At 37.8% G+C, this 14,438-nt stretch overlaps 1 protein-coding gene across 5 annotated transcripts in view; it reads right to left on the reverse strand.

Annotated features, from left to right (window-relative positions):
• Positions 1-14,438, reverse strand: part of CDH8 (cadherin 8) — a 362,321-nt gene that overhangs the window by 247,750 nt on the left and 100,133 nt on the right. For all 5 annotated transcript variants that reach the window (XM_060650613.3, XM_078438839.2, XM_060650611.3 and 2 more), the window contains exon 3: positions 1,362-1,656. In XM_060650613.3, coding sequence (XP_060506596.3) covers positions 1,362-1,656 — 295 coding nt within the window. The remainder of the gene's footprint in view (positions 1-1,361; positions 1,657-14,438) is intronic.

Consider the following 14,438-nt stretch of genomic DNA (forward strand, 5'->3'; position numbering starts at 1 on the left):
CCAGGTGTAGAAGAGCAACTGGATTTTGATGATGATGATGGAGGAGGAGGAGGGGGAGGGGGAGGGGGAGGGGGAGGGGGAGGGGGAGGGGGAGGGGGAGGAGGAGGAGGAGGAGGAGGAGGAGGAGGAGGAGGAGGAGAAGGAGAAGGAGAAGGAGAAGGAGAAGGAGAAGGAGAAGGAGAAGAACAAGAACAAGAACAAGAACAAGAACAAGAACAAGAACAAGAACAAGAACAAGAAGAAAGTAGAATTCCTTGCACAAAAGATGGGTAGAGTGGAGTCCTGGCAAGAGATAACATGGGTAAGATAGGAAGACCTAAAATGCTCATTCACTGTTGCAGTGGGTCTATTTACCAAAGTTATAATGTAGGTTAAGAGCAAAGAAATCAAATGAAGCCAAGCTATTTACCTAACTGTGGCCTTCAATTTATACGTTTACTTGTGTCTTCTAGTTGTCTCATCATTTCACCTGCTTTAATTTACGTGACTTTGCTGCACTGCACGTATCCTTGTAGGTTGTCTTAAATGCAATTTGAAATAAGCTGGGGTACTTATTACATACATAAGAATGACTTTTGTAATCTCAGACTGTGAATTTTGGATCCCGCCTTATCTTGTCAGGTACGGAAGAGGTCTAACACCTTTCCTCTAATAGTATAAAGTCTAGAAACAGGTGTTTCCTAGACCAAGGCCAGGGGTGGAGGATAGATAAGGATATCCAAAAACAGTAAAAGAAAAGGGAGAAAATCATGTTTTGAAATATATACTGCTCAATAAAATATAATGGATACTTGAATGCCTGCAAACAAGTATGAGCAGGACACTGGTGAATGCAGTGCTCCTACAGAAAGCTCAGTTACAAAGAAGTCTCTAGCAACTGTGATTTCCTAATTCACTCTTGACTTGACCCACCAGCTCAATCCAATATCTGGCTGACTACAGATTTAGACCGTTTTCTCTTTCACTATGCGTGGCATCTGCATGTGAATATACACAAACAAATAATTAAACATCAAGCAAATATCAATAGGATTAGTCTGGCGTGTTGGAACAAATCTTGATAAATCCATCTCAGTAACAATACTCAAACTACAAGTTTGTGAGAGGAATACAAATTCAGCCTATTGAAGTACTATCGTTGTAAGGAGAGATATTTTAATAAAACTGCTTCGTCAGTTCCTATTACTAAGGGACTAAAGCTATTGAGCTGTGGAACTTAGGCCAAAAAAGGGGATTTGGAAATGCAAATCAGAGATAAGACGGTAATAAATGTCTTTCATTCAGCAACACACCAGCCCAGATGCCAGGAACTATTTTAAAGAGGACTCTTAATATTTCTGTGAAATTGGAAGCATACTTACCCAAAATGGACATCTCTGGCACTGTAGCATGATAGGGTCCATTAAGAAACTCCGGCGCATTGTCGTTGATGTCTTGAACTTTAATAATAAATTCAGAAGGAGGTTCCAGAGGCTTATTTGTCTCCCAGTCCACTGCCTGAGCTGTTAGAGTATATTCAGCCTTTTCCTCACGGTCAAGTCTTTTTATAGCATGGATATCTCCTGTTATATCATTTATTTGAAATATTGTCCCAGCTCCATCACCTGACAGGATATACTTGATTTTTTTGCTTCCAGGATCCAGGTCTGTGTGTAGCTAAAATGCAAAGTGACATGGGTTAGCAATGAGGCAATTTGCAAAGTTATTTTTTAACCACCTTCTGTTTGAGTATCAAGTTGGTTCTTTCGACATTCATTCTAACATCATCAATTTATTCTAACAGTAGTTGTACAAAGAGTTTAGGCACTGTATGCATATCAATCAAAATGAAATATAGGGGCACCTGGGTGGCTCTGTCGGTTAAGCGTCTGACTTCGGCCCAGGACATGATCTCACAGCTTGTGAGTTTGAGCCGCACATCGGGCTCTGTGCTGACAGCTTGGACCCTGGAGACTATTTCAGATTTTGTGTCCCCTCTCTCTGCCCTTTCCCCACTTGTGTTCTATCTCTCTCTCTCAAAAATAAATAAAACATTAAACACAAAATTAAAAAATATTATAAAACAAAATGAAATACAATAAAATGTATACAAATCAGTTCGAACAGTTTTTTTTAATGTTTATTTATTTTTGAGAGAAAGAGAGACAGAGCATGAGTGGATAAGGTACAGAGGGAGGAAGACACAGAACCTGAAATAGACTCTAGGCTCTGAGCTGTCAGCACAGAGCCCCACGTGGGGCCAGAACTCAGTAATGGCGAGATCATGACCTTAGCCAAAGTCAGACACTCAACCATACATTTAGAATGATAAAAATATCAAGAGCAAAACACAAAAATCATATATTCTTTTCCATTTATTAATACATTTATTTAAAGTTGTTCTTAGCTACCTTTAATGGGTCATTTAATGGATCATAGTGTCAACAACTATGGGATTTGCTTATATGATAATTCTCTTAACTTTTCCAGAAGTCAATAAGTTAGACTATTTCACATGAAACATGAGAAAAGTGAGGTGTGACAAGGCCCATCATAACCTCTCCAATGTTTCTATTTGATGGGATCAAGTGCAGTAGACCCATAATTCAACTCAGGTCTACCTGTTAGAAAAACAAAAATAATCCAACCTGAAGTATAGCAAGATCTTATATTTTCTATGACCTTCTCTTCTTTGATTTGTACAATTTTTCTGGTCCTGGAAAATTATTCCCATTTGATAAAGAACAGCGGGGCCAGAAAAGGGTCCCCTTTGCAAAATCAGAACTTTGCAGGAGAAATACAAATTAATCTCAGGTCAGGGTGTCATCACTAGCTAGACCCCCAAGGCCTGACCTTTACTACTCTTACCTGCTTGTACCCACTGACCTTTGTTCCACACCTTTCTGTAAGCTCTTCTTTCCAGCTTATCTCTTTATTCAAGCAAAAGACCCTATAGGTACAATATCCCATGACGGGAACCAAAATTATCCTTCAAGCAATAACGAACTGCTTAGAGGACGAGTTCCATGGACCCAGACCACCCAGACCAGTTTGAACTAAACTTCTGACTCACACCTGCGCAGATGGACCACAGAGTGACTGACAGTTACCTTTACCTTATTACAATACTAAAATCTCCACCATGGGAGGAGCACAAGCCTCATTTACATAACATACAAATATAATATGAATATGCATGTTTCCTTAAGGTACATGTGGGACCTTAATGCCCACCTCTACATCCAATGACAAGGCTCCCCTTTCTAAATACTCATCCTAATCCTAAAAAAAAAAAAAGAAAAGAAAACAAAGTTACCCTTGTTCAAAAGTCACAGCTTTTGAAATTACTCCCCATGGTCTCCTTATTTGTTGCAAAAAAGTTTACTTTGTGTGACAACACCACCTGGTATAGTTTCTATCTGTGACTCACCAAGGACTGAACTCATGTTAGTTTGGTTACAAGGGCAAAAATTTACTGAATACCTACCCTACCTGAAACATTCTGGTAAGTACTAGGGAAAACAGAACCCCTCTTTTAAAATTTTCAGCTTACTCTCAAGAGTGAGACAGGAGTGTTCTGACACATGGTACATCTTCTTTATACTATGTTGACTCCTGTTAAAAAAAACTAAAAACAAAACTGTATATATTTTAGTTTGCATTTTTAAAGGAAAACTCACTGAATTATGGCTGAAAATAGTGCTTAAATGTACATATCTTCAGTATGTATATATGTATGTATGTATGTATGTATGTATGTATGTATGTGTGTCTGTGCGTGTATCTATCTATTTTCCAGGTATTTCACTGTAAGATTTCAAATTTCAAATACTTGTTCCTTAAAAAAAAATGCTGCTGCATGGAAAGAAACTCCTAGACTCAAAGATACTGTGTTCTCTTGGGATCACTTTTATTCAGAACAGGCTCTATCGCTTTCTTTGCCAATTTAAATTGTATTTAGCGCTTCAATAAATGAAAAGAAAAGAATATAAAAAAAAAAGACATAAAATAGCAACAAAGAATCCAAATGCATCTAGATATCCTACTTTACTTTTGCATATTTTAAAAAGTTAAAGCATAAGATTACATCAAATATTTATTGAATCTCAAAATGTATCCCTTTCATTTATTGTATTAAATTTATTAACAAGAGCAAATATTGAAATGCCACTTTATCTTAATGAGTATGGGATTATAATTCATTAATGTGATATTAATCCTAATTTATGATCATTTTAATTTATGTGCATTTTAACATTTTCATTAGCATTTTTATTAAAAAAAGAAAATTTGAATAATATATCCTTCTTGGAGGTTTCCATCCACATACAAGGCATTCCTGAGACACAGAGGTATTGGTATGCGTCACTCTTGGACACAGCATTTTTGCTAAAAAAACTCAAGCCATCCAAATGGTGTTATTCTCATTTATGCTGGAAATTATTTCTGCCATACTTTTCTTTACATTTACCCATAGCCTCTGATAAGTAAATTGCATTATAATCCTAACTTGGGTTTTGATGGCCCCTTCTATTAAAAGTAACGGAAGCAGAAGGGGAAAGCATAGGTTTTTGAAGTCATAAAACACAAAGCTAATATTTAGGTCTCTAACCATATGAACTGGAGAGGTGAACGCATTTATTTGAGCTTCAGATACCTTGCCTAGAACACAGGGATAAACCATCTACTCTGCAGATGTGATTTTGGAATCTGAGATCATCTGAGAAATAGAGGAAAAGGGGAGTGGACATAGTAAGGATACAGTAACTAAAACTGTTTTTATATCAGTATCATACTCAACCATTTGCAACTATCTGAAACACTGCAACATAAGTGAAAGCAACTTCCCAAAACTAGATCCTGGAAAAAATGGAAAAAAAAAAAAAAACAACACACAACAAAACAAAACACCAAACAAAAACCCTAAGTAAACATTGTATGCTCCGTCTTTCTTCCAGAAATTCATTTTTAGCAAATCTCAGTAAAATCCAGATCACCTGGCTAACGGTACTCTTGAAACACAGAGAATTGTGTTTCTATATATATTTGGCTCATCCTACTGTCTGTGTCACACATACAAACACACACTCACATGGTTATTCAAGTAACCCACTTGGCATTACAAACAAAAGATCTGTGGATATGTAAGACTGGCAATTTACAGGCAACAAACGCTGTAAGACTCCAGGTGTGGACTTCAAAAGGACGTGGGGGGGCACCTGGGTGGCTCAGTCGGTTAAGCGGCTGACTTCGGCTCAGGTCATGATCTCGCGGTCCATGAGTTTGAGCCCCACGTCGGGCTCTGTGCTGACAGCTCAGAGCCTGGAGCCTGTTTCAGATTCTGTGTCTCCCTCTTTCTGACCCTCCCCCGTTCATGCTCTGTCTCTCTCTGTCTCAAAAATAAATAAATGTTAAAAAAAAAAAAAAAATTAAAAAAAAAAAAAAAAAAAAAAAAAAAAAGGACGTGGGGTGCAGAAAGACAAGCTGTTCTCTTTGTTGTGCATCACACAAGTCAGCCAACACCTGCTCACTTCAATACAACTTCACTGATCCTGTCACCAAGACCCTCTCTGTGAGATTATGGTGCAAAAGATGTCCCCAAGACACTGAATTTTCACACACCATGCATCACGTGCAAGGGTGAGGACCACCTCTCCCAAGGGCTGCTTCTGTGACACGAAGCAGGCTGGGTAAGGGACACCTGCAAATTCTCCTTGAGAGGTACAACTCTCAAGGCCTGGCTACAGTACAGTACACCCATTCATTTATTAAATATGAACAGAGAATGTTTACAAACAACATACACATGGTTGCTGCTCTCCAAGACCCAAAGGCTAGTGAGAGATAAATACACAGAAAATTCAGGGTAAGCAGACTTATTATTATTATTATTAATTATTATTACATGTGTTGGGTACTTATCATCTGGTATACATTTTTACATGTATAAATGCAATGTTATTCCCACAGCAAACTAGATAATATTTCTCCACTTCACCAATGCAACTAATGCAATTCAGAGAGTTTTCGGGAACTCTTCCACAGAATGCACTATCAGCAAGTGGCAATCTTCAGAGTGTAAGCTTTAGAGTCAATTTCCTGGATTCAAATGCATGCTCTACAGGCTATGATATGGAGGGGTATGGGAGCATACAGAAATTATACTTAAGTCAGAACGTGAAGTGTGGAGGGACAGAAATGGCCTCTCCAAAGAAGCGATGATTAAAACCTCAGATCTCAAAGAAAGGAGGAAGCACATGCCAGCCACAGGTAATAGTATGGATAATGATCCAGAGAAAAAAACAAAGCATACTGTGTTAGAGGAAGTAAAGATGATTTAATATGGCTAGAGCACTGAGTCAAGGAGAGAAAATGTAGCAGAAAGAAAGAAAGAAAGAAAGAAAGAGAAAGAAAGAAAAAGGCAGGCCAGCCAGGGGTCAGATTATGAAGAGTTTGGAAAACAACAAGTGGAATTTAGATTTGACTATGAAAGTAACAAGAGTCCATCTACACAAGGTTTCAGTAAGGAGCCTGACATTATCATAATTTTGTTTTCATAACATCACAGAGGTTGGTGTGTGCCTACAAGAAAGGTCTTGTGGGCAAAAGAGGGAGAGGAGGTCAGAGAGAAAACAGACACCAATTCGCAAAGCTGCCTCAATTTTGGTGCTCAAGTTCAGCTTGACGCCCATGATCTGTCACATCTACCACCAGACGAATCTTCAATCCCTCTGGTCACTCACTGCAGCCTGGCTGGAGAAGCAGAGTGTCAGGTGTGCAAAGGGTGAACCCAGTTTCTTAGATGAAGTCTTCAATTTCAGGGATCCTAACAGGACTGCTACATATCTGAGCTGAAATGTGAGTATCAGTACAATTGCACCCTCGCCATCTTCCATCTATTTGCATAATACCCCCCAATTAAAATGAGTTTAGACTACAAAAGTCATGGGAAGAAGGATCTGCATTTACATTTCCCCTTGTATTCCCACTGCCTAGTAAGGTGTCTGTCATGGTGTTGGAAGCTCTAAATGTTTTCATGGAATAAAGTGAATGTGAAGGAAAGGAGGGAATTAAGATCTTCCCATTCCATTTTCAAAACAATGATTTAAAGAGGAGAGAAAGGAATTTAGAATAATTAGGCACAGTGATCTAAAGTCTAATCGACTGTAAATCCAAAGCCCTGGAAGTCCCCCAACTGTGTATTCAACTTTAACACCCAATGTAAGAATGGAGACATGGGAATGTTGATGGAAGGATGAGTAGATGGATGGATAAATGGATGGCTAGTGGAAGGGTAATAGACGGAAAATAACAATTATGTGATAATTAGAAATCACTGCTCTCAGAACAAGAGCCCCCGCCCCACCCCAGTTTCCAATGTCACCCACATCTCTTTGTGACTGTCAAAAACAAGTTCAGACTACTTTTCAACCTTCTCACACAGGATCTCTGAGGACACTAAAGTACTCCTAGGACAACAGAGTCTGAGAGGATGAATTCCTCCCTTAATGGCTATTTTAATGCCAAAGAATGATTTAATTACCACTCTGCCACCTTTCCCTCTGGAGTGAGTTTTGAGGGATGACATCCAGTAACCCACAGGTGAAATTACTTCCTCATCACTTCCTTATCAACTGACAACTGGATAGCTCTGGCATCAGAACTTATTGGGAAGTTCCACTCTATCTGCAAAGACATCACCAAAGAGTGTCTCATTCCCTATCCTGCTCTAGAGAAGTATCCAAGTTGCTAGGAAAGAATCATCTTTTGGGACCCAGAGAAATTAACAGAGATCGTTGTGGCATAAAACTGTCACTTATTGATCCGTTTTTCAAGAATCTTCTCCCCTTTGGAGAAGACAGCAAGCTTAGCACTCTTGAATCAAATTGTATCCTAGCACCTTATTCTCAGTATCTAGTACTGTGCCTGTCAGGGAGAAACAATACCATGGTCTGTGAAACTATCAGTGAGTAGACTGATAATCTCATCCTTACAACCATTTACTACCAAAGATGGCAGTAGGGACTTTGACACAATGTACAATTTTGGTCTAAATCTCAAGAATACGGCACTTCAATCTAAAACAAAAACATATTGGGGCACCTAGGTGGCTCAGGTGGTTGAGCGTCTGACTTTGGCTCAGGTCATGATCTCGCGGTCCATGAGTTCGAGCCCCATGTCAGGCTCTGAGCTGACAGCTCAAAGCCTGGAGCCTGCTTCGGATTCTGTGTCTCCCTTTCTCTCTGCCCCTCTCCCACTCATGCTCGCTCTCTCTCTCTCTCTCTCTCTCTCTCTCTCTCTTTCTCTCTCTCTCAAAAATAAATAAACATTTGGGGCGCCTGGGTGGCTCAGTTGGCTAAGCGTCCAACTGCAGCTCAGGTCATGATCTCTCAGTTTGTGAGTTTGAGCCCCGCGTCGGGCTCTGGGCTGACAGCTCAGAGCCTGGAGCCTGTTTCAGATTCTGTGTCTCCCTCTCTCTGACCCTCCCCTGTTCATGCTCTGTCTCTCTGTCTCAAAAATAAATAAACGTTAAAAAAAAGTTTAATAAATAAATAAATAAATAAACATTAAAAAAAAAAAAACATTTATAGGCTGCTAGGAGATTGAAAGGTCAGGTGAAGAAAAAGAGCACAAGGGCATAAAGATTCTTTTCATGTTTCTAAACTGCTCTCTACCAATAAGGAGCAGGGATTAAAGCCATGTAAAAGGCATAGCATCATCCCAACATTTTGTAAGACAAAGCTTGGGATATGCAATTGCTCTTGTGATCACACACTCTAAGAAAAAAAAAAAAAAATTCAGTGAAACAACAGTTCTCAAATTAACTCTCCTATAAACCGAGTTACCCTTCAGTTTGTCTTAAGAGGTAAAAAGGCTAAAGAAGAAACACTCCCTGGTTAAAATAACAGAACACAGCATCCCATACTGAAAATGACTCCTGCTTCACTAAAATATAGTTTTCCTAAAGCATCACCACTGGCAAAGGGACAGCATCTTGATATCTCAGACTCGTTCTTTGCATTCTCTGTCAATTACTGGTGTGAGCATTGAACAGCTTGACCTGACCATGGGAACTGGTGTCCAGAGAAATAGAAAGTTAGAAACAAGCCCAAGTGAACTGCTGTTTTTGGCTGCAGGGACCTGAAAATATAGTCAGAAAAAAAATACATTGTCTTCACTACTCTTTTAAAGATAGATGGATGGATGGTGGATGGATGGATAGATAGATGATAGACAGGAAGGAAGGAAGGAAGGAAGGAAGGAAAGAAGGAAGGAAAGAAAGTTCCACAAGGGAAGGACCTCTATGTACAATATTAAACATTATACCCAGCAACAAACATCATACTTGGCATATAGTCAACACTCATTAAAGTCTATTTATTTTTTCATCTGCACAGGACCTATTTTAATGTCCCGTACCTTGTCAATGATTTTACATGGATGAAGGACTCAGGTTCAGCAAATATAATGACTTTTTGACACATACAATTAACAATGACAGAACCAGATATAAACCTAGTAAATTGGATTCCAGAGCATATACATTTTAGCATAATTCTAGAGAGACCCTCAGGAGTACATAAGTAGTTAGTCTAGGGATCTCTCATTTCCCTAGATGAGGAGACAGGATATAAAAGCTTCTCCAGTTTATTCCTGAATGACAATATTTAATAGACACATTTACAAGCCATGAGTATAAAACCATAGAGAACAGGCATATTTTGTGAACTAATTTATCCTATAAAAGTTTGAAATGGAATAGACACAGACATAGGAAGAATGCTCAACTAATAGGAATGTGAAAGGAGAATATTAACAGGAGGCTAGCATACTGTTTGCCAAGAGACTACCCAAGCCAACATTCATGACCTGGGCAAATTTATCACCTTCAGTCTGGACTGTGGCTTTACAGATTTAGAAACATGATGTGTCAGACCCATGAGTCTGAGCCCCTCCCTGGACTTTTGTGCTGACGTTGCAGAGTCTACTTGGGATTCTGTCTCTCCTTCTCTCTTCCCATCCCCTGCTTGTGTGCGTGCTATCTCAAATAAAAAAAGTGACAATAAAAATAAATAAATTAGGCACCCTATTAACAATAGTAACTAATAATAAAATGGAGCAATTATAACAATATACCATAATACAAGTTCTGTGAATGTGGTATGTCTTAAAATATCTTCTTGTATTGTGCTCACCCTTTTTCTTGTGATGATGCACAATGATAAAATGCCTACATGAAGTGAAATGAATGATGTGTAGGCACTGTGACGTCATGTGTGAAGCTACTATTGACTGATAATAGATTAGAACGAGGATCTTCTGCTTCAGGATTGCAGTTGACTAAGGGTAACAAACCATGGAAAGGGCAACTGGGATAAGGGGAAATTACTGTATTTGTACTCCAAACTAGGGTTTTTGATTCTCATCTGTCTAAAAGGAAGGATATTTGTGAATCTATTCAGTCACCACTCTTTTCACCCACTCTTTCATGCACCCATATGCTGTTGAATAAAACCATTTATCTACCTACCTTTCTCCCCTTAATTCTCTTATCCACACATTTGTCCATTCACTCATCCACCCATCAACCCATCCATCCACCCATTGAGTAGTGGTGGATGAAACTTGAAATTGTGATTTCTTCTGTTAAATCTGAGCTTTGGCTGTGACCGTCTGCTTTTTACAAGACTTTGAATGAGATGGTTTGCAGAGCCCAAGGGGTAGTATGAGGCAACACAGCTAAGTTATTATTAGGCATCTTGATCACAGAAAAAAAATGATTTACCAATATCACACCCCATTTGATGACCCAGACTACAATCTAGGTTTATGTAGCTCTTTTTAAACTTCAGTTGCAATGTTCTTTCAAGGTCACGGCATTTTGATTATCCCAGTCTCTTTTTAAATACAGAATTTCAGAGAGGAGATAACTGTCATTTGGTTATCCACTGTGTTCTTTCCCACTGTGCTCTTGTCAGTTATTTGGATAACAAGATACATCCTGTTTAGCAAGTAATTGTGATTAGCACATCAGAAATCTAACTCATAGGGGCGCCTGGGTGGCGCAGTCGGCTAAGCGTCCGACTTCAGCCAGGTCACGATCTCGCGGTCCGTGAGTTCGAGCCCCGCGTCAGGCTCTGGGCTGATGGCTCAGAGCCTGGAGCCTGTTTCCGATCCTGTGTCTCCCTCTCTCTCTGCCCCTCCCCCGTTCATGCTCTGTCTCTCTCTGTGCCAAAAATAAATAAAAAACGTTGAAAAAAAAAAAATTAAAAAAAAAAAAAAAAAAGAAATCTAACTCATATTTTCAACTCCTCTTAGTTCTCTGGTTAATCAAATTCTTTTGAAACATAAAGAACACTGACAAAACATTCTCTTAAATTTTTTCCTTTTTCCACAGTTCGACTGAATGTTCCAGTGTAAATTGTGTGAGATTAATCTGACACTACTAAACATGAATTTTTATTATAATAAAATTTTAAAGATCTATATAACTCAGTGAAACAGTGTTTTCCAAATGAGTGATGCTAAAAAAACTATAAAATGGCAAAGATCCATTCCAAACAAAAGGGAAACCAACAGACTTAATGTAGAAATACAAAAACTTATTGATATGGTTTCCGATTCACATTGAAACTAGCTTTTCAGGCACTGCCACTTGTGGAGATTTGGGTGTGATACCAAAGAAAAATATCCACAATTATCTAGAAAGATTATAAAAATATCCATGCCTTCCCAACTACAGATTTGAGGCTGGATTTTCTTCTTATATTTTAATGAAAACAACATACTATGACAGACTGGATGCAGAAGTAGATAGAAGAATCTAGCCATCTTCTATTAACTCAGAAATTAAAGAGTTTTTTTTAATGTAAAACAATAACATTCTTCTCATTTTTTGCTTTGGAAAGTAGTTTTCATTCAACTTTTATGAGTTTATCATTTATAAATGATTTATGTCATAAGTTTATCATTTTTACCTTTAAATGACTTAAATCTTTAAACTTTCTCAGTGTGAATTTCTAAAATGGAAAACATGTAAGTATAATACAGTTCACATAAATCAAGGCTTTATGGAGTCCTTAATAAGTTTTTTTAAGTTATAAAGATGTCCTGTGACCAAAAGAAATTTGAGAACCACTTATTCAAATTTATAACAATTATACCTTAATAAAGTTTATTTTGAAAAAAACTAATATAATTTAAATTTTCATTAAACATAGGCTAAATGTAATGTAAACAAAGGTTGCTGAAATTTAAAAAAAAAAGAAAAATTGTAGGCTTATTCCAAACCTAGGTTTGGAAGTTTCAATGTATGACCACAAGAAAGTTGAACTTATCTTGTTTCAATCTGAGGCAAGTTTTACAAATGGGAAAATTAACACTTTGAAACTTTGTTAATGTCAAATGTTAAATGACATACTATAAATCAAGTTCCCGCCCAAGTTCCCTCCTTCTTTGAAGCTAACTTAACACTATTTGCACATTAAAGCAATTCTTCTTAGACACTGGGCACTCATCTGAAATCTCAGGTGAATATTATCTCAGGTTATTCCAAAGCCCTGGTAAACCATCTAGATGGCTAGAAGGAAAAAGTACAAACACATTTTCATCTATATACTGGAGCAGTGTAAACATTAATAAGTATCAGAATCCTAAATAAAAACACAGACTTCTGGACCCTATGTAGAAATTTGGGGTTGGGCACCCAAACAATTGCATTTCTAAAAAGCTTCTAAGTGATACTAATATTATTGGTCCAGGAAACCTTTGAAAACCACTAAGAAATCAAAAAGGAATTTACTTCTGTGATTTTTTTTTAATCTTGAAAAATTGTAAGTGAAATTATTTTATCTGGTAACAAATGCTAATTTTAATAAATGGTTCCAGTTGTTTCTGCCAGAAATAGTCAATGTTAGGTTCCAAAACATTTTTTACAAAGATTCTGACATTCATGTCCTGAATACTAAAACTCTTAATTTATATAGTAATAGAGATTCATATTTGTCCCTGTAGTCTATTGTAAAATATAGTCAACAAATATTAATACTGTTTCTACTATGTGCCCAGAAAACAGATTCTCATCCCATCCTCTTGCTATGGCACATAGCAGATTCATACTGTTCTATAAGAGTTAAATATCAGGTCAAATTTACCTGCTTAACCAAATCCACAAGTACCTGGGATGTTTAATAGCAGAATCCTTTTCACACTCCTAACATCTACCCTAACTACTGAAAGTTGCTGAAAATATTCACCTTCCCAGGCATCATCAGTGTGTACTCATGTGAAGGTCAAAGAGCATCATACTCAAAAATTGCACTCATAAATATACAGGATCTTGGTGATTGATAGAGTGATATAATCAAGATAAATGGATATTAGTTTCTATTAAAAAAAAAAAAAGCCATGGGGCGCCTGGGTGGCTCAGTCGGTTAAGCAGCCGCCTTCGGCTCAGGTCATGATCTCGCGGTCCGTGAGTTCGAGCCCTGCGTCGGGCTCTGTGCTGACAGCTCAGAGCCTGGAGCCTGTTTCAGATTCTGTATCTCCCTCTCTCTGACCCTCCCCCATTCATGCTTTGTCTCTCTCTGTCTCAAAAATAAATAAACGTTAAAAAAAAAATTAAAAAAAAACAAGCCATAAACACTTAAAAATCTTATCTAGCCATGCAGTCTTCTTTAGTTGTTGCAACTCTAAATACAATTCAACCCTTCTATTTTTAACATCTCTGTCTGTTGTGGCAAAGAAACAATTTAAAATAAAGAGTGGTGGGCTGTCTTGAGGATTGTTTGTAAGATACCCTTAATATACAATTTCCATAGAGTTGCTAATTGTTCCTTACTTTAAAATTCACTCTTCGGAGAATGAGATGCATTTGGTAATGTAAATATCAACCAGGCACAGGATACTGCTCTCACTGCATTAGCATCCACATTATTATTCAGTCATAATTAATATACTTTGAAAATAAAGTGTTGACAGCACTCTTATTCAAATATATAGCATATGTTTATAGTCTCACACATTGAGGTACACACATAATTACAACGTATGTGTGAGAGAAATCGCAAAGGCAGTCCAAGAAGCTGAGCTTACACTAATTGAAAACTGCCACTGTCCAATTAACGCAGGTGAGACCATGGGGTAGCAACAGTGCAAATGCCTATCAGACATGGCCAGCCTGATTAAATAACAAGACAACACAATAAAAAAAGGAAAGAAGTTTTTGTTGTTCTTGTTGTTTTAATAGAACCTCAGGAAGCTAAGCAAAGTCGGGAGACTCACAGTTTTTCCTTATCCCAGTAAAAACTAAATGTCAATGGAAAAATTGATTAGTAGAGATAATACTGAATATCCCCAAATCAAAAGGCTCCCCTTTCACCAATCCAAGCCACCATCTGGAGAATGAATAATTATTTCTACTTGTCAGACATAGGCTTTTCATGATTTTAGAGAAATAA

Source organism: Panthera onca, chromosome E2 (assembly GCF_046562875.1).
Source record: "Panthera onca isolate mPanOnc1 chromosome E2, mPanOnc1 haplotype 2, whole genome shotgun sequence".
NCBI lineage: Eukaryota > Metazoa > Chordata > Mammalia > Carnivora > Felidae > Panthera > Panthera onca.